We start from the raw sequence: 25,950 nt of genomic DNA on the forward strand, positions 1-25,950 counted from the left end.
TTTTATTGAAGTTCATCAAACAAACATTTCCATAAGATGTATTTCAGACATTGTACATATATATCATAAAATCATATATATCACAAATCTCCACGAAGTATTTATCTGGGGTATACACTTATAGAAAAGAGTGGAAAGAAAAAACAAGCAAAAGGAAAGAATTATGTACAAGTAGGGAATGATTTTTTTTTACAACAGATTCATTGATCTGTGAGAATAAAATCAGGCCTATGAGCCTTGGTTACATTTTTAAGCATCTTATTAACATATTGTCGCATCTGTAAATACAGATAAAAATCTTGTTTTCTAATAAGTGTTTCTCTTCAAGCATTTCAAAACTGAACGGTGTTTCTTCTTTCATTATGTTGCAAAGAACTGTTATTCCTTTAGCTGTCTAGCATCCAATTTATTTGGTGTAAAATCCGAGTCATATGCACACCATTTAAGAATTACAATATCTCCCTCTAGATTATATTCTTTTATAGTAGTTTTCAATATTTTAAGAGTCAATTTCACCCATGGATTATCAATAGTACTTATGTACCTTTGCAGGTTGTTATCAGCCAAAATTGCTTGTATGGGGATTGGAAGTACCTGCTCCTCAATGTTTTTCCATTGAGCGTCATATGATGGGTTGCACCAACATATCACAGCTCTTAACTGTGCTGCAAAATAATAATCTCTAAGAGAAGGTATGCCCCATACCCCTTTCCCTTTGCTAATTGCAAAGTGTTGTGATGAACTCTAGGCCATTTACCCTGCCAAATATACCTTGATAGCATCTTGTTCCATTCATTGAATTGATTTTCATTAATCTCTATTGGTAAGGTCTGAAAGAGATATAACAGTCTGGGCAGTATATTCATTTTAATAGATTCAATCCTTGAACTGAGACTGAAAAAAGGAATCAGATTTCATCTTGCCACATCTTCCTTAATTTTTTTCTATAAAGGCTGTTAATTACATTCTGATAATTTTGCCAAATCTTTTGGCATAATGATGCCCAAATATTTGAAAGACTCTGTGTGCCATGCCCAGGGGTATCGACTTTCAATTTCTCTTGGTGGGCTATAGTAATATGAAAGTAATTGGGTTTTATCTATGTTGATCTTGTATCCTGATAATTGACCATATTGTTCAAAAGATTGCATCAATTTAGGTGAAGAGTATGTTGGTTGCCCTAGGTAGATCAAAATGTCATCCGCATAACAAGCCAATTTATGCTCTGTCCCTTTAATAGTAATTCCCCTGATATCTTCATTTTGTCTGATGTATTGAGCTAATGGTTCCAGATATAGCACAAAAAGTAGTGGTGGCCATGCACAACCCTGTCTCATGCCCCTTTCTAGGGTAAGACTATTTGATAAATATCCATTGATTTTCATCCTAGCAGTAGGATTGTCATTTAGTGTCTGTATAGTTTTAATAATTGTGTCTTGGAAACCAAATCTATGTAAAACTCTGTAAAGAAAATTCCAATTAACCAAATAAAATGCTTTTTCAGTGTCCACGCTTATCACTATTGCTTCAGTTTTATTTTTTTGTACATGATCCATAATGTGAAGTGTCCTTCGTATATTGTCTTGAGTCTGGCGTTGTCGTATAAAACCTGTTTGATCGTTACGTATCAGTATGGATAGAAACTCCTCTAATCGTTTGGCCATGATGGAGGTAAATAACCTATAATCTACATTAAGAACGGATATTTGTCTAAATGACTCGCATTCCATTTTATCCTTGCCTTCTTTCGGTATAGCTGAGATTATCACTTCCTTCCAACTGGCTGGCATTTGTGCCTTTTTTAGAGCCCAGTTCAGTGTGGGGAGTAAAACAGGAATTAACTCATTTTTAAATTCTTTGTTGCACTCTGCTGTATACCCATCTGATCCAGGTGATTTGCTTAATTTAAGGCTACTAATTGCAGCTTTTAATTCAACTTCAGTTATGTCAGAGGTCATCGTTCTATTTTGTTCTTCGCTTAAAGTGGTTAACTCTAGAGAATTCAAGAAGGTGTCAATTTGGGTTATGCTTCCCCCTGGAACTTTGGAATATAGCGTTTTATAAAACACTTCAAAAGCTTCCTGAATTTCACTTCGCTTATTTTTTATCATTTTTGTTCTTGGGTCCCTAATTGTATTTTCTGCTATCCTTTTTTTCAGTTTCCATGCCAGTATTTCCATAGATTTCGATCCACTTTCATAATATTTCTGTTTCAGAAACAATAAGTTTTTCCTGATCTCTTGCGTAGACAAATTATTTATTTTATTCCTAATTCTTTTAATTTCCCCTACTGTATCCTGTGCCAAATTCAATTTGTGTTTTTTTTCTCTAGTTCCTTCAGCCTATTTTGTAATTCCACTAATGTTTTATTCCTTTTTTTTCTTATATGAAGATATCGCTATAATTTTCCCTCTTAAGACCGCCTTCAGGGTATCCCATAAAATGGGAGATGAAACCTCCCCATTATCATTAAATTCTAAGTAGAGACAAACTTCTTTTTTAATTTGTTCCTTAAAATACGGATCATTGAGTAGTCTTGAATTTAGTTTCCAAATATTATTCTTTGGTTGTAGGTCAAAATCAACAGATAAATATATAGGTGCATGGTCACTTACATCTATTGTCCCAATTCCGTAGGTGTTTATTTTGTCTTTGTCTTTTCCAAATGTTATGAAATAGTCTATTCTTGTATATACAGAATGTGGAGGAGAATAATGAGTGTAATCCCTTCTGTCAGGGAAAAGGTCCCTCCATATATCAATTAAACCAACATCCTCAAAAAGAATATTAACCTTCTTATGTAAAGATTTTGTTTCATAGGTTTTTCTATTGGAAGAGTCTAAGTTTGGTTGTAGTTGTAAATTTAAGTCTCCCCCACATATCAGGATACCTTCTGTTTCTGTTACCATAATATCAGTAATTTTCTAAAAGAAACCAATATCACTTCCTGGGGGTGTGTATATGTTCAATAGAGTAACTGAATTTCCATCTATATTCCCCCTTACCAGAATATATCTGCCTTTTTTATCTCCCATTTTGAATATTTTTTTCAAAATTTAGCTTACTTGAGATAAGAATAGCAACTCCTCTCCTATGTCCTGATTTATATGAGGAGAAAAACAGATTAGTGAAGCTCATTCTTTTTAGTTTTTTATGCTCATTATCACTTAAATGAGTTTCCTGTAAATATACTACATTGGCTTGTTCTTTTTTCATTTTGGATAAAATTCTCTTACGCTTGATTGGATTTAATAGCCCATTTACATTAAAAGAAATGAATTTTACCTTGTCCTTAGCCTTCTGTAGTTATCTGTCAATGTATCATTGAAATTAGAATAAAACTTAATCGATCTACTCCCTGAACAAATAAAAACCAAGAAACGCAAATAACAACAAAAATGGCAACGAACGTGTGACTCCAAGGCTGAGGTCTTTAGTAAATGACCTTGCATTGAGCTAGAGGAAATGTCTAGCTGTGGAGAATAACCCCTCCTATTTGTGAGTTGAGGGCCCCCATTGCAGTATTCATAAAAGGCAGTGAACAAATCCATTACACAGAAAAGATTTCCCTGTGTACTCCTATATATACACACACACATATATGCACACACACACAAATATATATATATGCATACATATATACATATACATACACACACATTGTACACATACACACACACACATTTATATTCTCATTTTGGTGGGGAAAAAGGAGTAAGTGAGCGAATAAAGAATAACAACTAAGTAATATAAAATCCACATCATAATAAGCATTTCTCCAGTTAGGTATATCACCGTGTCCTTTTGCTTCTGTTTAGCTTCTCAACATTTTTAAAGTTAGCCAAACCTTATGGCTCTTCTGAAGGGGGTGAGGACTGTCTTTGGGAAACTCCCGGTCTCTTCCTGATATGTTTCTCTCGGCCTCCTCCCGTCTCCTGCCTTCTTGTTTCTCGCACTATTTCCCAAGCCGAGAGAGACAATTCCTCAGCCAGGCTTTCTTTCGTTTTGGTCATGCTGACAGGCAACCCTCTGGCCTTCAAGTCTGTAGTCGCCTCTTCCACTGTCTGGTACAACTGCGTCCTATTGTCATAAAACACTTGAAGTTTAGCAGGGTACGGAGTTTGAAATATAATCTTATTTTGCTTTAATACTCACTTTACTTTGGAGTATTCTTTGCATTTCTGGAGTACTGCGGGGAGGTAATCTTGGTCAAAATATATTAATTTATCCTCTTAAAAACACTCTCTTCTTACCCCAGGCCCTTCGTAGAATCTCGGCCTTGGTGCTGTACCGAAGGAATTTAATTATAATTGAGCGTGGGTTTCTATCCTGGGTAGGTTTTGGGACTACTGCACGGTGGGCTCTTTCAGCTTCCAGTTTCATAGCCGGGGTAAGATCCAGTGCGTCCCACAGTAACTTTCCGACAAACTCCATCATAGACGGGCCCTCCGCTCCTTCGGGAACATCGTAGATTCTGATATTTTTCCGCCGTGATCTTCCCTCCAGATCAAGCAGTTTACCTCCTTGGTGATGTATGATTTTTATTGTCTTACTCAGTATCCGTTCCAGTTTTGAACGTGATCTTCCACCTTCTCAATGCGAGTCTCTGCCACTGTTATTTTTTTGATTAATGCTGGCGAACTTTGCCTTAATATCATGGAGCTGCTGCTTTATATCTTTCTGGACCTCCATTATTTCTTTCAGGATTTCAAAGACGTTCGCCGCTTTGTCTGAATGAGGCCCAGCAGCCGCCTCGCTCGCACGTGGTCGGGTCAGAGAGCCGCTCGCTGCACTCCTTTCGGACGCAGGCTCCGCAGTGTCACTTTTTTAATTTCCATTTCTTCTCCCCATTCTTGCCCCTCTTTTCAGTTCAAATATTTTTCGAAAAATATTATACTTGATGGCTTAATGGAGTTTAATACGCGTTTTTCCAGAGGAGCTAGTGACTTAAGCTGCCATTCTTGACGATGACGTCACCGGGAACCCCATGCAGAAGTCTCTTAAAAGACCCTAACATTTCTGCCTCCACCACCGCTGCCGGCAGCCCATTCCACGGACTCACCACTCTCTGCATAAAAAACTTACCCTTGTCATCTCCTCTGTACCTAATTCCAAGCACCTTAAAATTATGCCCTCTTGTGTTAGCCATTTCAGCCCTGGGGAAAGCCTCTGACTATCCACACAATCAGTGTCTCACATCATCTTATACGCCTCTATCAAGTCACCTCTCATCCTCTGTTGCTCCAAGGAGAAAAGGCCGTGTTCACTCAACCTATTCTCATAAGGCATGCTCCCCAATCCAGGCAACATTCTTGTAAATCTCCTCTGCACCCTTTCTATGGTTTCCGTCCTTCCTATAGTGAGGCAACCAGAATTGAACACAGTATTCCAAGTGGGGTGTGACCAGGGTCCTATATAGCTGCAACATTACCTCTTAGCTCTTAAACTCAATCCCATTATTGATGAAGGCCAATGCACCGTAGGCCTTCTTAAACATAGAGTCCACCTGCATAGCAGCTTTGAGTGTCCTATGGACTCGGACCCCAAGATTCCTCTGATCCTCCACACTGCCCAGAGTCTTACTATTAATACTATATTCTGCCATCATATTTGACCTACCAATGTGAACTACCTCACACTTACCTGGATTGAACTCCATCTGCCACTTCTCAGCCCAGTTTTGCATCCTAACAATGTCCTGCTATAACCTCTGACTGCTCTCCACACTATCCACAACACACCTAACCTTTGTATCATCAGCAAATTTACTAACTCATCCCTTCACTTTCTCATCCGGGTTACTTATAAAAATCATGAAGAGTAAGGGTCCCAGAGCAGATCCCTGAAGCACACCACTGGTCACCAGCCTCACTGCAGATTATAATCCATTTACAACCACTCTTTGCCTTCTGTGGGCAAGCCAGTTCTAGATCCTTAAAGCAATGTCCCCTTGCATCCCATGCCTCCTTACTTTCTCAATAAGCCTTGCATGGGGTACCTAATCAAATGCCTTGTTAAAATCCATATACACTACATCTTCGGCTATACGCGCATGAACGCTCATGAATCCAAAAAAATTCAATCAGCTCGTAAGGCATGATCTGCCTTTGACAAAGCCATGCTGACTATTCCTAATCATATTATGCCTCTCCAAATGTCCATCAATCCTGCCTCTCAGGATCTTCTCCATCAACTTACCAACCACTGAAGTAAGACTCACTGGTCTATAATTTCCTGGGCTGTCCCTACTCCCTTTCTTGAATAAGGGAACAACATCCACAACCCTCCTGTCCTCACCGATGATGCAAAGATCATTGCCAGAGGCTCAGCAATCTCCTCCCTCGCTTCCTACAGTAGCCTGGGGTACATCCCATCTGGTCCCAGTGACTTATCTAACTTGATGCTTTCCTAAAGCTCCAGCGCATCCTCTTTCTTAATATCTACATTCTCAAGCTTTTCAGTCCACTGCAAGTCATCCCTACAATTGCCAAGATCCTTTTCTGTAGTGAATACCGAAGGGAAGTATTCATTAGGTGCCTCCGCTATTTCCTCCTGTTCTATACACACTTTTCCATTGTCATACTTGATTGGTCCTATTCTCTGGCGTCTTATCCTCTTGCTCTTCACATACTTGTAGAATGCCTTGGGGTTTTCCTTAATCCTGTCCACCAAGGCCTTCTTGTTTCTCCTTCTGGCTTTCCTAATTACATTCTTCAGCTCCTTCCTGCTAGCCTTATAATCTTCTAGACTCATGTCATTACCTAGTTTTTTGAACCTTTCATATGCTCTTGTTTTCTTCTTGACTAGATTTACAACAGCCTTTGTGCACCACGGATCTTGTACCCTACCATGTCTCATTGGAATGTACCTACTCAGAACCCCACGCAAATATCCCCTGAACATTTTCTTCTGTATGTTTCCCTGAAAAAATCTGTTCCCAATTTATGCTTCCAAGTTCCTGCCTGATAGGCTTATAATTTCCCTTACTCCAATTAAACTTTTCTCTAACTTGTCTGTTCCTATCCCTCTCCAATGCTAGGGTAAAGGAGATAGAATTGTGATCACTATCTCCAAAATGTTCTCCCACTAAGAGACCTGACACCTGACCAGGTTCATTTCCCAATACCAGATCAAGTACAGCTTCTCCTCTTGTAAGCTTATCTACATATTGTGTCAAGAGACCTTCCTGAACACACCTAACAAGCTCCACCCCATCTAAACCCCTCACTCTAGGGAGTTGCTAATCAATATTTGGAAACTTAAGATCTCCCACCACAACAACCCTGTTGTTATTACACTTTTCCAGAATCTTTCTTCTTATCTGCTCCTCAATGTCCCTGTTACTATTGGGGTGGTCTATAAAAAACACCCAGTAGAGTTATTGACCACTTCCTATTCCTAACTTGCACCCACAGAGACTCCGTAGAGAATTCCTCCATGCCATCCTCCTTTTCTGCAGCCATGACAATATCTCTGATCAACAGTGCCACGCCCAAGCCTCTTTTGCCTCCCTCCCTGTCCTTTCTGAAACATCTAAAGCCTGGCATTTCAAATAGATATTCCTGCCCCTGCACCATCCAGTTCTCTGTAATGGCCACAACATCATAGCTCCAAGTACTGATCCACGCTCTAAGCTCATCTGCTTTATTCATGACACTCCTTGCATTAAAATAGACACATCTCAAACCATTGGTCTGAGCGCATCTCTTCTCTATCACCTGCCTATCCTCCCTCTCGCAGTCTCCAAACTTTCTCTATTTGTGAGCCAACCTCCCTTTCCTCCGTCACTTCAGTTTGGTTCGCATGCCCCAGCAACACTGTTCTAAACTCTCCCCAACAGCCTTAGCAAACCTTCCCGCCAGGGTATTGGTCCCCCTTGGATTCAAGTGCAACTCGTCCTTTTTGTACAGGTCACATCTGCCCCAGAAGTGGTACAAATGATCCAGAAATCTGAATCCCTGCCCCCTGCTCCAATCCTGCAGCCATGCACTTATCTTCCACCTCATTCTATTCCTATATTCACTGTCACGTGGCAAAGACAGTAATCTTGAGAATACTACCTTTGAGGTCCTGCTTCTCAACTTCTTTCCTAACTCCCTGTAATCTGTTCTCAGGACCTCTTCCCTTTTCCTACCTATGTTGTTGGTAGCAATATGTACCACAACCTCTGGCTGTTCTCTTTCCCACTTCAAGATACCATGGATGCGTTCAGAAACATACCGGACCGTGGCACCTGGGAGGCAAACTACCATCTGCGTTTCTTTCCTATGTCCACAGAATCGCCTATCTGTCCCCCTAACTAAATAGTCCCCTATCACTGCTGCCATCCTCTTCCTTTCCCTACCCTTCTGAGCCACAGGGCCAGACTCTGTGCCAGAGGCATGACCACTGTTTCTTCCCCCAGGCAGGCTGTCCCCCCCCCTCAACAGTACTCAAGCAGGAATACTTATTGTTAAGGGGGACAGCCACTGGGGTACTCTCTAGTACCTGCTTCTTGCCCTTCCCTCTCCTGACTGTTACCCACTCTCTATCACCTCCTCACTCTCCCTGACCAGGTGAAGGTTATCAAGCTGCATCTCCAGTTCCATAACGCAGTTTCTAAGGAGCTGCAGCTCGACACATCTGGTGCAGATGTGGTCGTCCAGGAGGCCGGGAGACGCTAGGACTTCCCACATCTGACACCAAGCACAGAAAACCGACCTCACACACATACTCTCTATCCTTATAACCAACCTCGCCTCGACCCTTTATCGCTGAAGCCCCGTTGAGCCAAAACCTTCCTACTCTGCCGCCCGCTCTGTAAATCTGTCTTCCTTTTAAACTCTTTCCGCTGTTCTCACTGGCCAACCTCTGCGCACCTGTGCAGTCGTGCCCCGTTCAAACTGCTGAAGGAATAATCATGGCGTACAGCACTCTTGGATTCCTGTTCATCTACATTCCACCTCATTTGTTTATGTCCACCATGACGAACACCAACATCTCCTTACGATGGCCCATTCTGCATTTTGGAATGGGGAGAAAAATCTTTTACGATAGACAGTATTTTTGTAGATTGCCTTAAACTGACTCACCAACACTTGGAGGATCCTGCTGTCATGCCACTGGCATGTCAGTGCACACCTGGATGAGCCAAAGGCACCTGCCGTTCCTCCTCCCATGGAGCATAGGACCCTTGCCGGGTGGCTTGTCTGAACTCCAGACAGGTTCACAATGCCAGTTTTAGTGAATTCTGGGTGAGCATGTGTAGGGTAAAGTAACTGGGAGAAACGTACATAATTCACAACCACCCACATTGAGTTGGGGTTTCCCATTAACAGGCTCATCTGACGTGATGACATTATTCATGAAAAGGTTTTAAGTGCTTTCGTGATGTAGGTTTTCGAGTTCAATAAAATGTGTCACATGTTTCATTAAACATAAAACACCTCACTTTATTTTATTTGTGGAAATCTAGTTTGATTTAAGGGCATTAAATTGAACATCTTGGTCATTCTTTCCACATATTCTACCTAAGCTGAAGAATATTTACACAATTCCCTTTAATTTCAGATTTTCAGCAACTGCTGTGCTCTGGAGCCTCCAGTGTCAGCTGTTTTTTCCCTCTGTTGCCTTTTCTCAACTCTTTCTGTTTACACTATTTCAGATGGATGAGCTCTGATTAACACAGTCATAATCCCCTATCAGGAGTCACTGACGGTATTCATGAAACATGGATGTTATAGCCCTCAGACCTGAAGAAGTGTCCCAGCCTCAGACGTTGACTGTACTCTTTTCCATAGATGCTGCCTGTCTTGCTGAGTTCCTCCAGCACTCTGTGTGTGCGGCTTTGGATCTCCAGCCTCTGCAGATTATCTGATGTTCGTTCTTGATCTTCAACCTATTACCAACATTCCTTCCGTTCCCTCCATTATCTCCTCTCTGCAACTTAAAAAATCTTGTTTTCCTTCCATTTCAGTTTGGATGAAAGTTTATTAACTGGAAAAGCCATTTTTATCTCCTACAGATGCTGACTAAGTTAGTGAGTGTCTCCAACATCTTCAATTTTCTTTCTTAGATACCACTGAGTATCAGGGTTTTAGTTAAGATGTACAAAAATGCTGGATGAACTCAGCAGGTCGGGCAGCATCCGTTGAAAGGAGCAGTCAGCGTTTCGGGTTTTAGTTACTTTGGCCTCAATCTCTGAAATTCTGTCTATAAAACCTCTTCACCTCTCATGATTCCCTTAAAGTGCTCTTTAAATGTATTTCTTTGACCAAGTCTTTGCCATCTGTTCTATTTCTTTCTTTGACTGAATGACAGACTTCTCTAGCTTATTTTCTTATAATTCCCCTGTTAACACTTTTAATTACAAATGAAAGGCAATGTCAATAAATGGTATTGTTGTTTGTTTGATGTAAGCTAATTTTGAAAGTTAGTAAGCCAAAGTTTAAACTTGTAATCTTCAGAATAGAAACATGACAATGTATTTTAAGGAAATACAATGACATTGTAGTGTGAAAGAAAGTGAATGGTTGTTTTGACGAATACAGTGGTTTGGTTAATTCGTCCATTGGTTAATAGGGGTATCTGCATATTTCATTAAGCTATATTTCATACAGTGGCAATATTTCTTTAGGAGTTTGAGGAGATTTGGGATTTCACTAAAACTGGCGCAAATTTCTGCAGATGTACCAAGGAAAGCATTCTGACTGGCTGCATCACTGTCTGGTATGGGGGTTGGGGAGGGTGCTACTGCACAGGATCGAAGTTTTTGTAAACTTAGTCAGCTCCATCATGGGCACTAGCCTCCATAGCCCGAAGGAGCAGTGCCTCAAAAACCCCCATCCCACAGGTCTGCCCTCTTCTCATTGTTACTGTTAGGATGGAGGTACAGAAGCCTTGATTCAGGAACACGTTCTTCCCCTTTGCCATCCAATTTCTGAATGAATATTGAACCCATGAGCACTACTTCATTACTTTTTTATTTCTATTTTGACTACTTACTTAATTTAACTGTATATATCTATCTACTTAATGCAATTCAGCTTTTCTATATTATCGTGTATTGCATGGTACTGCCACCACAAAGTTAACAAATTTCATGACACATGCCAATGATATGAATTCTGATTTGGGACAACTCTTAGAGAACAAAAACTAATCGAGGAAGTAGCCAGGATTCCCTTCATTTATTTGGAACACAATGCTGCTTAATCAGGACAGGAAACTGTTACCCAACAGTTTCAAACTAGTGTCAGTTGCATGAATTTGTGTGGCTGTTTGACACTATACTGGGATTAGCGTGAACAGTTTGTATACAAAGCCAAATGAAATGCAGTTAGCATCTAACCTGAAATGCAAAGAATAGAGTTATTTACAAAATAACTGCGGATAAAAAGTAAGTGCTACAGCACACAGATATAAAAGTACTGAGACAGTACAATATGGGTGCAATACTGCTTAATGCTGTGATGTGAGGTTCAGCAGGGTCACAGCCTCAGGGGGGAAGCTCTTCCTGTGCCTGCTGGTGTGGGAGCGGAGGCTCCTGTAGCGCCTACCGGATGGGAGGAGAGTAAAAAGTCCATGGTTCGGGTGAGATGCATCCTTGATAATGCTTTTCACCCTGCCCAGGCAGCGTTTATGGTAGATGTTCTCAATGGTGGGCAAATGGGTGCCGATAATCCACTGGGAAGTTTCCACTACACGCTGGAGTGCTTTGCGGTCCGATACGGGATAATTGCCATACCACACTGAGATGCAGTTGGTGAGTATGCTCTCAATGGTACAGCGGTAAAAGTCCGTCAGTATCCTGGGACAGAGGTGAGCTTTCTTGATGCTCCACAGGAAATAAAGGCACTGTTGCGCCTTTTTGATCAGGATGGAGGAGTTCAGGGACCAGGTGAGATCCTCCGAAATGTGGACACCAAGGAATATGAAGCTTGATACTCACTCCACACAGCTCCATTGATGTAGATGGGGATGTGAGTGTGGCTCCTAGCATGTATGAAGTCCACAGAGATCTCCTTGGTATTCTGGGTGTTAAGGGCCAGGTTGTTGTCAGCACACCACATGGCCAGGTGCTGGACCTCATCCCTGTAGGCCGTCTCTTCATCACCTCTGATCAGGTCAACCACCATGGTGTCATCTGCGAACTTGATTATGAAGTTAGAACCATGTGCAGGAACTCAGTCATAGGTGAAAAGGGAGTACAGAAGAGGGCTCAGCATACAGCCTTGAGGCACGCCGGTCTTCAGGGTGAGAGTGGAGGAGGAAAGGTTATCTAACTTAACAAATTGGGGTCTGTTAGTCAGAAGGTCCAAGGTCCAATTGCAGAGGGATGAGCTGATACCAAGCTGGCACAGTTTGGCGATCAGCTTGGAGGGGGTCACAGTATTGTATGCCAAACTAAAGTCAATGAACAGCATTCTGACATAAGAGTTGGGGCTGTCCAGGTGGGTCAGGGAAGAATGAAGTGCCGTGGAGATGGCATCCTCTGTGACCTGTTGGTGTGATAGGCAAATTGATGGGGGTCCAGGGTAGTGGGCAGACAGGATTTCAGATGTGATAGAACCAGTCTCTCAAAGCACTTTGCAATGATAGGGGTGAGAGCAACTGGGTGGAAGTCATTCAGGCCCGTGGCAGTGGAATGCTTTGGGACTGGCACGATGGTGGCGATCTTGAAGCTAGTGGGGACAACTGCCTGGGCCAGGGACAGATTGAAAATGTCTGTGAAGACCCCGGCTAACTGCCCTGCACAGATTCTGAGCACACGGCCAGGTATTCCATCTGGACAGGCTGCCTTCCGTACATTCACCCTGCTCAGGGTGGCGCAAACATCAGAGGTGGAAAGTGAGAGAGGCAGTTCACCAGGTGGGAGATCCGCTTTGAGGGTAACCTTCTTGTTCTCTCGGTCAAAGCGAGCGTAGAAGTAATTGACATCATCAGAGAGGGAAGCAGAGCTGGAAAGTCTGTATCTATTACTCAAATCTTACTTAAATATTAACTAGCCAACAGTCCTGATGTGTGCCAATTAACCAGAATCCACTGTAACATTCAAATGAACAATATACTTGTTTATTGAGAAATTGGATCCGAGGTCTTCGTCATCAATAGAAAGGGCTCCAGCTGTCAAGGAGACTGAAAGTGTTAAAGAGCTGCTGCATTGATGTCCTTACTATGCACAAGGCTCAAGGCAGGTTTCACCACAGAACAGATCTAAGGTGTCAGCAGCTGAATATCCCGGTAGTTTTGAATTAGATAGAAAGTGATAACCAAGTGAGTGGAAGGTTACCACAGGCTTACAGGAGAGCAGATTTGAGTTTGCATTCCGGGCACAATCTTATTAAACCATAGGGTAGCCTTCTGGGATCAGCTGGCGACTCTTGTTCCTAAAACGGTAGCTTTATTTGGTTGTTAGCAGGGTGGGTGTGTAATAAAATCAAACACTTAGCATGGCACGAGAGAAGGGAAGGTCAGATCTTCCTCTAGTTAATACCTGTTTTGATGTAGGAACTTCAGACAACTAAAACAGACACTATAAACCCATTGCATGTTTTCTGCCATTATTGCCCACATCTGCAGTGTCCATACTGACATCTCTGCTGTACGTGGAGTGTCGAAAATCAATTCTGCAAGTCTGCAACTTGTGCACCATGTATCTTCATTAGAAATCGGGATGTTGATAAAAGTTAATTATGTAGTGACTAAAAACGATGTGATAGGCAAGATGATCTTTAAGCCAGATATCCTGAAGTGATCATTATAATTCCTACATTTTCTGGGGTTCTCTTTCGCTCTTTAATCAAACTTTCTTGGCTGCTTCAGCAAATGGGAAATATTTTAATAGCTTGTACTGCTCCTATTTTGAAATAAGTGTGAATACTCTTTTCCCCTAAACCACTTTGGAAGGATGAGTCAGTTTGCTACCAATTCAATATCCACAATATGTCTAAATACTAATAATGATTTGATGAATGTTTAATCTCTTTTAAAATACGGCTGTGAAAAATATATGCCCTTAAATATATATTGTTCTTTTATAGATTAGCCATCCACGGTATTATCATTCTGCCTCTGATTTACTTTATCGTGGTGCGGAAAAACCCTTTTACATTCATTGGCGGGATGGCTGAGGCATTGCTGACTTCAGTGATGATTTCATCCAGGTAACTGGGCATATTTTAATTGCAATCATCTCAGCAGTATAATTGCTTCATGAATAGAAATTTATAGTGTCTGAAAAGAAGTTCAGATGTATATATATCATCCAGTAGCATTTACAGTCACTGTGATGAAGTGCTTTGAGAGGTTGCTGAGGAAGCATGCTAACTCCTGCCTGAGAAGTGACTTGGATTCACTCTAATTTGCCTCCCAGTACAACAGGTCATCAGCAGATGCCATTTCAGTGGCACTTCACTCAACCCTGGAACATCTGGACAACAAAGACCCATAGATCAGGATGCTCTTTATCAACTACAGCTCGGCACTCAATACTATCATCCCCTCAAAACTGATCGATAAGTTTCAAGACCTTGGCCACAATACTTTCTTGTGCAATTAGATCTTCAATTTCCTCACTTGCCGACCCCAGTCAGTTCAGATTGGCCAGAACATCTCCTCCACAATCTCCATCAGTATGGGTGTACCATAAGGCTGTGTGCTTGGCCCCCAGTCCCATTTGCTTTATACTTATGACTGTGAGGCTAAGCACAACTCAAACACCATATTTAAATTTGCTGACACCACTGTTGTTGCCTGAATCAAAGGTGGTGACAAATCAGAATATAGGAAGGAGATTGAAAATCTGGCTGAGTGGTGCCACAACAACAATCTCTCACTCAATGTTAGCAAGACCAAGGAGCTTATTATTGACTTCAGGAGGAGAAAACTGGATCTCCATGAGCCAGTCCTCATTGGGGGATTTGAGGTGGAGACTGTCAGCAACTTTAAATTCCTTCACGCTATAATTTCAGATGATCTGTCCTTTGTCCAGCATGTAATTGCCACTAAAAAGAAAGCATGGCAACATCTCTACTTCCTTAGACGTTGGTGAAGATTTGTGTGACAGCTGACACTTTGACACACTTCTATACATGTGTGATGGAGAGATTATTGACTGGCTGCATCACAGCCTGGTATGAAAACATCAACACCCGTGAATGGAAATGCCTATAAAAAGTAGTGGATATGGTCCAGTCCATCATAGGTGAAGCCCTCCCTACTATTGAGCACATCTACACAAAGCATCATCGCAGGAAAGCAGCATCCTTTATCAAGGACCATAACTGTCCAGGCCATACTCTCTTCTCACTGCTGCTATCAGGAAGAAGGTGTAGGAGCCTTTGGACCCACATCACCAGGTTCAGGAGCACTTATTACCCCTCAGACATCAGGCTCTTGAATCGGATACTAGAAATCTTGAGCAAGACACACAAAATGCTTCAGCAACTCAGCATGTCAGGCAGCATCTGTGGAAGGGAATCAAGATGTTTCAAGACAAGACCTTTCATTTGCACTGGAAAGGAAGTTGCTGGTGCCTATCCATTTCCTTTCCAATCTTGAGGAAGGGTTTTATCTGTGAGGTAAATTTCCATTTTTCTAAACTGGATACCCTCAGATGTCAGTTCAAAGGGTCCCCAAAAGCCAACAACATTAATAACAAACTGGGAAATTAACAAATCATTTTGAAGAATTGTACAGACAACAAAATAAAAAGCAAAAATCAAGATATTTAACATGATGTTTGAAATACATTAGTCTACATATAATAAGATGTGCAGAAACTGAAATGTCATAAGCATTTAAAAAATAAAAATGTATTACATCCATAACAATACTTATCAAATGGGTTTGCTATCCACACACATGAAATTATGTTTTTGGGCCCAGAGTTCCCACAATGGTAATCATTGCCGAGTTACCATTAAGGCACATTACAAATCATTAGAACAGAGCCTAATGTTTTTTTTTAGGGTATTTTACAGGCAGATGTTGGATAATAATTGGGTCTGCAATTGGAGTTGCTGCTATTTCCATGTTTTGAAGTGTCACTTCCAATCTCTGTGTGAAGGTCTGGGCATGGGCTTGATGATAACCTTCTCTGTACTTAATACTATAAATACATATTCATAGGTCTGACAGTTCTCCCTGTGTTTTTTTGTGCACACTCATTTGCTTTATCTTTTGAAAGATACACTTCTGAATTCTCACCAATGCAATTCGAGTCCTGCTTTAGGCTTTGGAGGGCTGCAAGCTATTTTTGCAGTAGAATCCTTGTGTGTGGATCCCAGGCTGAACTAACCTCTGCAGTACACAATAAATTAGAAAGGTGAAAGACCTGAAGGTGGTTAAGTCACCTAGACCAGATGGACTGCTCCCCAGGCTTCTGAAAGCAGAGATTCTGGAGGCATTAGTAGTAATCTTTCAAAAATCACTAGATTCTGGAATGTTCTGGAGGACTGGAAAATTGCAAATGTCACTTCACTCTTTAAGAAGGGAGGGAGCCAAAAGGCAAGAAATTATAGGCCAGTTAGCTTAACATTTGTGGTTAGGAAGATTTTGGAGTCCATTCTTAAGAATGAGGTTTTAGGGAACTTGAAAACACATGATAAAACAGGCCAAAGTCTGCATAATTTTTTATGGGGAAATCTCAGCTGACAAATCTATTGGACTTCTTTGAGGAAATAAACAGACAGATTGATCAAGGAGATTGATTACTTGGATCTACAGAAGGCCTTTGACAAGGTGCCGCACATGAGGCTGCTGAACAAGATAGGAGTCCATTGTATTACAGGAAGGATACTGGAATGGAAAGATCAAACAAGAGAAAGTCTGCAGATGCTGGAAATCCGAGCAACACACACAAAATGCTAGAGGAACTCAGCAGCCCAGCCAACATCTATGGAAAAAAGTACAGTTGATGATTTGGGCAGGACTGGAGAAAAAAAAAAGCTGAGTAGATTTAAAAGGTGCGGGAGGGAAGAGACAAACACAAGGTGATAGGTGAAATCTGGAGGGGGAGGGATGAAGTAAAGAGCTGGGAAGTCGATTGATGAAAGAGATACAGGGCTGGAAAAGGCGGAGTCTGATAGGAGAGAACAGAAAGCCATGAAAGAAGAATAAAAGGGAGGGGGAGAAGCACCAGAGGGAGACGATGGGCAGGCAAGGAGAGAAGGTGAGAGAGGGAAAAGGGGATGGGAAATGGTAAAGGGTCTCAGTCTGAAGCATTGACTGTACTCTTTTCCATACTTGCTGCCTGGTCTGCTGCATTCCTCTAGCATACTGTGTGTGTTGCTTGGGCTCCTTCCTGCTGGATTCCCTAAAGGTTGAGTCAATGGCAATGTTATCATTCATTTTGACAAGACTAGAATATAAAGGCAAGGATGCAATGCTGAAGCGTTGGTCAGACTGCACATAGAGTATTGTGAGCAGTGTAGGGCCCCTTAACTGAAAAAGGACGTGCTGGCATTAGTTGGTCCAGAGGAGGATCGTGAGCATAATCCCAGAAATAAAAGAGTTAACATACAAGGAGCATTTGATGGCACTGAGTCTGAACTCAATGGAGTTTAGAAGAATGAGAGGGATCTTACTGAAACCTATTGAATATTGAGAGGCCTAGATAGAGTGGATGTGGAAAGCATGGTGGAGTCCAGGACCAAAGGGCACAGCTCTGAATAGAAGGCTGTCCCTTTAGAACAGAGATGGGAGGGGGAGACCTTCTTTAGCCAGATGGTGGTGAATCTGTGGAATTCATTGCCACAGACAGCTCTGGAGGCAAAATCAGTGGGTATATTTAAAACAGAAGTTGTTAGGTTTTTGGTTAGTGAGAGCATCAAATGTTAAGGGGAAAAGGCAGGAGAATAGGGTTGAGAGGGATAACAAATCAACTGTGATATAATGGCAGAGCAGATGCAATAGCCTGAACAGCATAATTCCGCTCCTCCGTCTTGTGTCTAAGCCTCAGAACTCAGTGTCTCATCTGGTGACATGGAGTCGCTGGCAATGAATGAATATCGATGTATTTCTACATCAGAATTGTGTGTGACTTGGTCTGAGCCAGGAAACTCTGATTTCTAGGAGCATTCCCTGCCCTTAAGGTACTAGGTAATTCCTAGCAAAAGCCTTGGTAAACTGATACAAAGGATTTCGAAGGCGATTTACTCTGCAACCACTGGAAACCCATCTGGTTTACAAATCATGCCCCGTTTCCCCCATCCTACTGCAATAATAATAATCCAATAATGTGGAACTTGTGAAGTTACGAGTGTGAACTTGCTTCTCCCACAACTTTAAATGTTACATAAAAGTGTTGCTCTGTAAGCCAGCGATCTTAAGTGTCTGTGAAATGTCTGTGCTACTGGACAATTTCTGAAGGCAGTGAAAAATTGCCTATTATTTGGGTTACTTTATACTTGATAACATAAAGCTTTCTAAAATCCACTGGATCGACAGTCATTCAGTACGTGAAGAGTTGACGTGTATCTTGTCGTCAGTGGTAAGTCTTTGGAGTAACTTGGGCAAATTCCCAGGCTCTGAACATCACTTCAAAGATTAAAAGTACATTTATTATCAAAGTATGTGTGCAGTATACAACCCTGAGATTTGTCTTCCCACAGACAGCCATGAAACAAAGAAAACCAAAGAAAACCGCAGAACTGGTTTAAAGAAAAACATCAAACCCCATCCCCCCACATGCAGAAAAAAAACCCGCGCAAGCAGCAGCAGAAAAAGGAATGAGAAACACAGAATATAAAACACAACATTGGAGAAGTCCAGGCATATTCAGTTCAGCTCAGTGTTCGTATCTGCAGGTCGTCTTGATCAAAATCGCCCAAACTAGCAATGAGAAAAGGGGCGATCAGAAACCGGAAACACAGCGTATGTGAACTACAGAGTCCAATCCACAAACTGCATCAACTAAACCTTGTGCGAGGCTAGGAGCTCCAGCACCATCCTCCGTCAGCAGCGAGGGAGGGAGAGACTAATCGAATGCAGGGACCTTCATTTTGGAGCAATGAGTGAGAGGAAGGGGGGAGGGGAGAGAGAGGGAGGGAGAGAGAGAGAGAGAAAGAGAGAGAGAGTCACATGCAGAAACTTTCCTTTGGGAGTAGCAAGGGAGAGGGGCAACGAGAGAGAGACTCCCTCTTTCAGCAGCAGCACGTTAGAGGCTGATAGACAATTGATGCACTATCAATAACTCCAAAAGACAGGAAGTAGAGTAAATACTGAAAGGCTTTTATTAGCAGTAAAACAGAGCACGTCCATGCTGGATGACTGGGAGGAGCAGAGACACAATCACCTTTATACAGGGGTCTGTGAGAGGAGCCACAGGAGCAGTCAGCAGAGGGGCGTGTTCAGACAGGTATATGTAGTTCACCACAACAGTGTAGAACATACTCTCGCCGTGATGATTTCAATCTTCCTTGGCACTTTATCAGTATGAAACAGAGTGAATCATGGGTCTCCAGGCTGCACAATTCGTTCAAAGCCTCATGGAACCTTCTTGGCGACAGCCAAGTGCCAGATTACTCTTTCGGCCTGAAAACCCACCACCAAAATGTAGCTACAATATTAATGTGATTGCTCCAGCGCAATTTCAAATCAATGATGACTCTCAGAATGTGGGTGATGTTTTTTTTTATCTTGGCGATACAGTGTGTAGTGGGCCCTTCCGGCCCTTTGAGTCAAGCTGCCCTAGCAACCCCCCGACAGGCCCAATTTAACCCAAATCTAATCACAGAACAATTTACAACGACCAATTAGCCTGTAAGTCTTTGGACTGTGCGAGGAAACTGGAGCATCTGTAGTTTAACCCACACATTGCATATGGATGGCATACAGACTCCTTACAGAGGATGCTGGAATTGAACTCTGACCGCCGACACCTGAGCTGTATTAGAGACGCGCTAACTGCTGTGCTACCATGGCACCAATGCTAGTGAACAACAAGGTGAGGTTGCCAGTTTCTAAGCTGCTAGTCAGTCTTTTGTTGGAGCCAATTAGTAGCTGATGCCTTTTGTTGGTATGCCGTCACTTCCTGCTTGACATACAAAGCATGCCAGAAAGAGGGGCAGGAAGATGTTTTGACAGAGACTGCATTTATTTTATCAATTTATCTTATAAAATATATACTTATTGAATGGGTGGAGTTATATAAAGATGTACGAGAGATTGTTTTGCAGAGATTTTTGATATCTCAATAGTATTCGCTCTTACACACAGCTCGGCAACTTTGCCAGTGACTTTCCGATGTGCTGAAGAAAAGAATAAAGTGGACAAAAGAATCACCAGATTTGTGTTGCCAGTGGGAGCCACCATCAACATGGATGGGACAGCTCTATATGAAGCAGTTGCTGCCATATTTATTGCTCAGTTGAATGACTACCCGCTGGATGCTGGACAGATTGTGACCATCAGGTGTGATCTTTATTTCATGCTTCAGTCAAAGCGCTAGGATTCCTATTGCACGTTGTTGAAGGTGACACTGGGAGATAGCTCAAAGTCTGTACCAGATCGGACACACACTCACTGCAATAGGATAATTCAGTCTGGGATCAGCACATAGTGGTTCACCAGTCAAAAGTAGCCCGAAGCTGAGTTGCTGTCGCTTGACCAGCACAGGCGCAATGAGATGAATAGCTCAATCAGGATCATAAACTTTCAAAGGTTCTTGGACTTCATGTTATCCAAGATTCCATAATTTACTGATGGAATAAGCTGGAATCAGAGCTTCCCTTCCGAAGATCCCAGTAGAGCTGAGGATCCCAGGTGGGAACCAAGCAATTAGTGCAAGCTTATGAGCCGGGTTAAAATATGATATTGCAGTTCTTATGTGCAAGGCTGCCATTTTCTATGTTTCCATGTGTCACGTGCTGCTTGTTTTTAGATCGAATATACTGAACAGAACAATTTATCCATTGGGCTAAACAATGAAAATATTTCACTAATCCAGGCAACTTAACTCTAGAAATATAAGATAAAGACATTTTTGTTCCTCCTTCTGATCTTCATCGCTCCCTTCATTTTATGAAGGAGGTCACTCATATTTCAGTGCAATCCTATACTGATAAAAATAATGGCCATTCTTTGCATGAAAACAAAACTCTTCTAATGTTTACCCATCATAGTGGACATACTGGCAACCAGTACGCCACATATCTGAATTCTACAATATTTTTTCTACCTGAGTGAAATTGAAAATTTTCTGGTCTATTTGGCTCAATAGTTCATCAGTCTGTATAATTACTTACTTTGAAGGTTTGAACCTGGATAGGATTTTAGAAAAGCTTTTCCGCTATACCTTGACACATGTGCCTGCTCATTTCCAGCATTACAGCAACAGCAGCTAGTATAGGAGCGGCTGGAGTTCCTCAGGCTGGAATGGTCACCATGGTGATCGTTCTCACTGCTGTCGGATTACCTGCTAATGATGTCACGCTGATCATTGCCGTGGATTGGCTTCTGTAAGTGCCTGTGTGAAAAAGATATCCTCTCAGGGGAAAAATTTATGGCTTATTTGTAATTCTGGGAGGAGAGCTGGGATTTGTACAGGACAAGCTAGGTGCATGTAATTTTTTGCATCTTTGTTACTGGCATTGTTAAAGCATGGAAGCCGGCCATACTGCCTATTGTTTCCATACCTGCTCCTAGCAGGCAATTCTGACTCTTCTGTTCCTAACATCTTCTCTGAAATATCATTCTGTCAAGTGTCTAATTCCCTTTTCAAGGCAATGAATGATGGTGCTTCCACCATCCCAGATTATAAATGTTTTTGCCCAAATGTCTGAACCTGTGCCCAGTGCATCCTTTTGGCGACAGGCCCACTCTGCTGGGATTCATCACCTGTGATGTCACAGAAAGGCAGCAGCAAGGTGAGGCATATTTACAAGGGTCCAGCAGGGTCCCAGATCATTAAATGATGCCCACATGGCTCTGCAGATCCTGCACACCGCATCCTCTCAGCCATTAGCAAGGACCTTCTGTTCCTCAGTGAATAACTTGCATGTCCCAAATTATCAATGTAAATAGGATAGAAGTTGTTAGAATATGTTCACCCTTCAAAGCTTGCCTCTGCCAGGAACAATTCTAACAGGAACTACTTCTTCGGTTAATGATTACCAGTTGTCAACTGCTTAATAACTATTTCCTTGGTAAATGATTAACTTTTGTTCAAACAGCACCAGAGGTATGTTATAGTAAGATCAGTGTCTCAACTTAACTGGTTATTGAGTGCCATCAAGTTCATAAAAGAAGCCTATTGTTCTAAGTCAGGAGAGGCAGTGGGTATATTTGGAGACTATTGTGTCCTTCATAGTTGCACAATTTACAAAAGCTTATGGTCTCGGTTTTGCCATCAGTGGAGAAGAGGTTTGTAGCCAAGCAGGACTTGGAATTAGTGGAAGAAAATGTCAGTGGCCTACAACTAGTATCTGCTAATTCAAATCTAAGGGACATTAGAGCACACCTCAATACTGAAGTGTTTCAGTACATGAAATAAGGTAGACGACCTTGTAGCACAGTTAAAGATTGACTGAGTCGTGGCTGAAAGAAGATCATAGTTGGGAGCTTAACATCCAAGCTACACATTGTATTGCAAGGACAGGGATGTAGGCAAAGGGGTTGAGGTGGCTTTATTGGTGAAAAATGAAATCAAATCTTTAGAAAGAGGTGACATAGATTGGAAGCTGCAGCATTCTTGTGGGTAGAGTTAAGAAAATGCAAGGGTAAAAAGACTCTGATGGTGATGAGTGTTATACAGGCCTCTGAACAGTAACCAGGACGTGGGATATAAATTACAATAGGAGAAAGAAAAGGCATGTATAAAGGGCAATATTACAATAGTCATAAGGTATTTCAAAATGTAGATAGATTGGGAAAATCAAATTGCTGCTGGATGCCAGGTGAAGGAATGCCTGAGATGGCTTTTGAAATATACCAGCATGGATAGAAAAGTAGCTGAATGGCAGGAGACAAAGAGTTAGAATACAGAGAGCCTTTTCTGGTTAGCTGCCAGTGACTAGCGATATTCAGCAGGAGTCAGTGTAGGGCCGCTTCATTATGTTTTTGTAACTCCAAAACATAGAAATAATTGAAGGAACGATGCAAAGCTGGGAATAACATGTCTACTTTGTTCTGATTCTTAATGAAGCACACACATATGAGGTGGTGGCATAATGACGTATGCCATTCACATACTTTTATATATAACCTGTAATGATTAATTTAAACAAAGAATGCTTAATCAAGCAATATTTTACAACATTACCCAAATATTATTGAAATATTAAATACACAACATGCTTCTTTTCAGGTTATATGTCAGTGACTTTGAGGATGGAATTGATGGCTTTGTGGCCAGGTTTGTGTGGAGGGTCAGGCAGGATTGAGGAAGCAGGAAGTCTACAGAAGGATTTTGACAGATCAGGGGATTGGGCAAAGAGTGGCTGATGGAATACAGTGCAGGGAAGTATATGGTCATGCACTTTGGTAGAAGAAATAAAGGCAGAGAATATTTTCTAAACAAGGAGAAAGTCCAGAAATCAGAGGTATAAGGGGACTTGGGAGTCCTCATGCAGGATTTCCTAAAGGTTAACTTGCAGCCTGAGACAACGGTAAGGAAGGCGAATGTAATATTAACATTCATTTTAAGAGGGCTAGAATATGTACAAAAAAGGATGTAATGCTGAGGCTTTATAAAACATTGGCCAGAACACACTTGGAGTATTGTGAAAAGTTCTGGGCCCCATATCTAAGAAAGGATGTGCTGGCATTGGAAAGAGTCCAAAGGTAGTTCACAAGATTAATCCTAGGAATGAAATAATTTACATCTGAGGTGTGTTTAATGGTTCTGGGCTGTCCTTGATGGAGTTTAGAAGAATGGGGGAGTATCTTATTGAAACATATTGAATATTGACAGCGTGAATGTGGAGAGATTGTTTCCTATAGTAGAGGAGTCTAAGACCAGAAGGCATAGGATCAGAGTAGAAGGACATCCCTTTAGAACAAAGATGAGGAGGAATTTCTTTAACCAGAGGGTAGCGAATCTGCAGAATTCATTCCCACAAATGGCTCTAGAGACCAAATCATTGAGTATCCTTAAAGAGGAGGAAGATAGGTTTGTGATTAGTAAAGGTGTCTAAGGTTATGTGGAGAAGACAGGAGAATGCAGTTGAGAGGGATAATAAATCAGCCATGATGCAATGTTGAAGCAGACTTGATGGCCCAAATGGCCTAATTCTACTCCCATGTCTTATGGTGTTATGGTCTTTTGAGGTTATCATTTGCATTAAATAGCCTACTTTTGACACCAGAGACTTGCCTCCTTCTCCCCAGTTCCCCGAGTCTGTCATTCAATTAGCAATATGACACCGTAATATCCTTTTACTTAATGGTGCCAACAGCTACAACTTGATTTAATAGGGAGATACCAAAGTACTATTCCCTTTCATATTGTGGCTTCTACTGTTATGAATAATAAAGCTGCAAGCCAGTGTTCATTCTTCCACCATCAACTCTGCTCTCAAAAGCATCTCTCCCATTTCCTGCACATCTGACCTCACCCCATCCACCCCCCACCCCACTCGGGATAGGGTTCCCCTTGTCCTCACCTACCACCCCACCAGCCTCCAGGTCCAACATATAATTCTCCGTAACTTCCGCCACCTCCATTGAGATCCCACTACCAAGCACATCTTTCCCTCCCCCCTCTTTCTGCTTTCCGCAGGGATCGCTCCCTATGCGACTCCCTTGTCCACTTGTCCCCCCCATCCCTTCCCACTGATCTCCCTCCTGGCACTTATCCTTGTAAGCGGAACAAGTGCTACACCTGCCCTTACACTTCCTCCCTCACCACCATTCAGGGCCCCAGACAGTCCTTCCGGGTAAGGCGACACTTCACCTGTGAGTCGGCTGGTGTGGTATACTGCGTCCGCTGCTCCCGGTGTGGCCTTTTATATATTGGTGAGACCCGACACAGACTGGAAGAACGTTTCGTGGAACACCTACGCTCGGTTCGCCAGAGAAAGCAGGATCTCCCAATGGTCACACATTTTAATTCTACATCCCATTCCCATTCTGATATGTCTATCCATGGCTGCCTCTACTGTCAAGATAAAGCCACACTCAGGTTGGAGGAACAATACCTTATATACCGGCTGGGTAGCCTCCAACCTGATGGCATGAACATTGACTTCTCTAACTTCCATTAATGCCCCTCCTCCCCTTCTTACCCCAGCCCTGACATATTTAGTTGTTTGTTTTTTTTCTCTCTCTGCCCATCACTGCCTGTTCTCCATCTCCCTCTGGTGCTCTCCTCCCCCTTTCTTTCTCCCAAGGCCTCCCGTCCCATGATCCTTTCCCCTCTCCAGCTCTGTATCACTTTTGTCAATCTCCTTTCCAGCTCTTAGCTTCATCCCACCCCTTCCGGTCTTCTCCCACCATTTCGCATTTCCCCCAACCCCCACTAATTTCAAATCCCTTAGTATCTTTCCTTTCAGTTAGTCCTGACGAAGGGTCTCAGCCTGAAACGTCGACAGTGCTTCTCCTTATAAATGCTGCCTGACCTGCTGTGATCCACCAGCATTTTGTGTGTGTTGTTTGAATTTCCAGCATCTGCAGATTTCCTCGTGTTAGCCAGTGGTCATTGTACTTTTTGAGAAAATTCCAAATGAATGTAAACCAGCCTACTTTTTCGTGGACTGTGCATTCCTGGAATGGTCATATGAATCTATCTATTCTCTTCTTTGGCACTTCTCTGAAGTATATTCTGACAGCCAGTTGAGGGGATGGTGTGTGTGTGTGGGCGGGGGGGGGGGGGGGGAAGTGGCAGGGAAAGTTGGTCACTCATATTTTACAGTAATTCCTGGGAAGAAGACATTTGTCTTCTCTCCTGACTGTGAATGCTTGAGCTTACCTATCATAACACTATTTAAGATCTATTTGTCAGTAGACCACTGACATCCACAGAATATTTCA

The 25,950-nt window shown here is 42.1% G+C and overlaps 1 protein-coding gene across 5 annotated transcripts in view; it reads left to right on the forward strand.

Moving 5' to 3' along the window:
- slc1a1 (solute carrier family 1 member 1) overlaps positions 1–25,950 on the forward strand; it is a 125,248-nt gene that overhangs the window by 93,973 nt on the left and 5,325 nt on the right. For all 5 annotated transcript variants that reach the window (XM_059969981.1, XM_059969978.1, XM_059969980.1 and 2 more), the window contains exons 9-11: positions 14,022–14,144; positions 20,200–20,394; positions 21,306–21,440. In XM_059969981.1, coding sequence (XP_059825964.1) covers positions 14,022–14,144; positions 20,200–20,394; positions 21,306–21,440 — 453 coding nt within the window. The remainder of the gene's footprint in view (positions 1–14,021; positions 14,145–20,199; positions 20,395–21,305; positions 21,441–25,950) is intronic.

The sequence above is a fragment of the Hypanus sabinus genome, chromosome 5, assembly GCF_030144855.1.
Source record: "Hypanus sabinus isolate sHypSab1 chromosome 5, sHypSab1.hap1, whole genome shotgun sequence".
Taxonomy (NCBI): domain Eukaryota; kingdom Metazoa; phylum Chordata; class Chondrichthyes; order Myliobatiformes; family Dasyatidae; genus Hypanus; species Hypanus sabinus.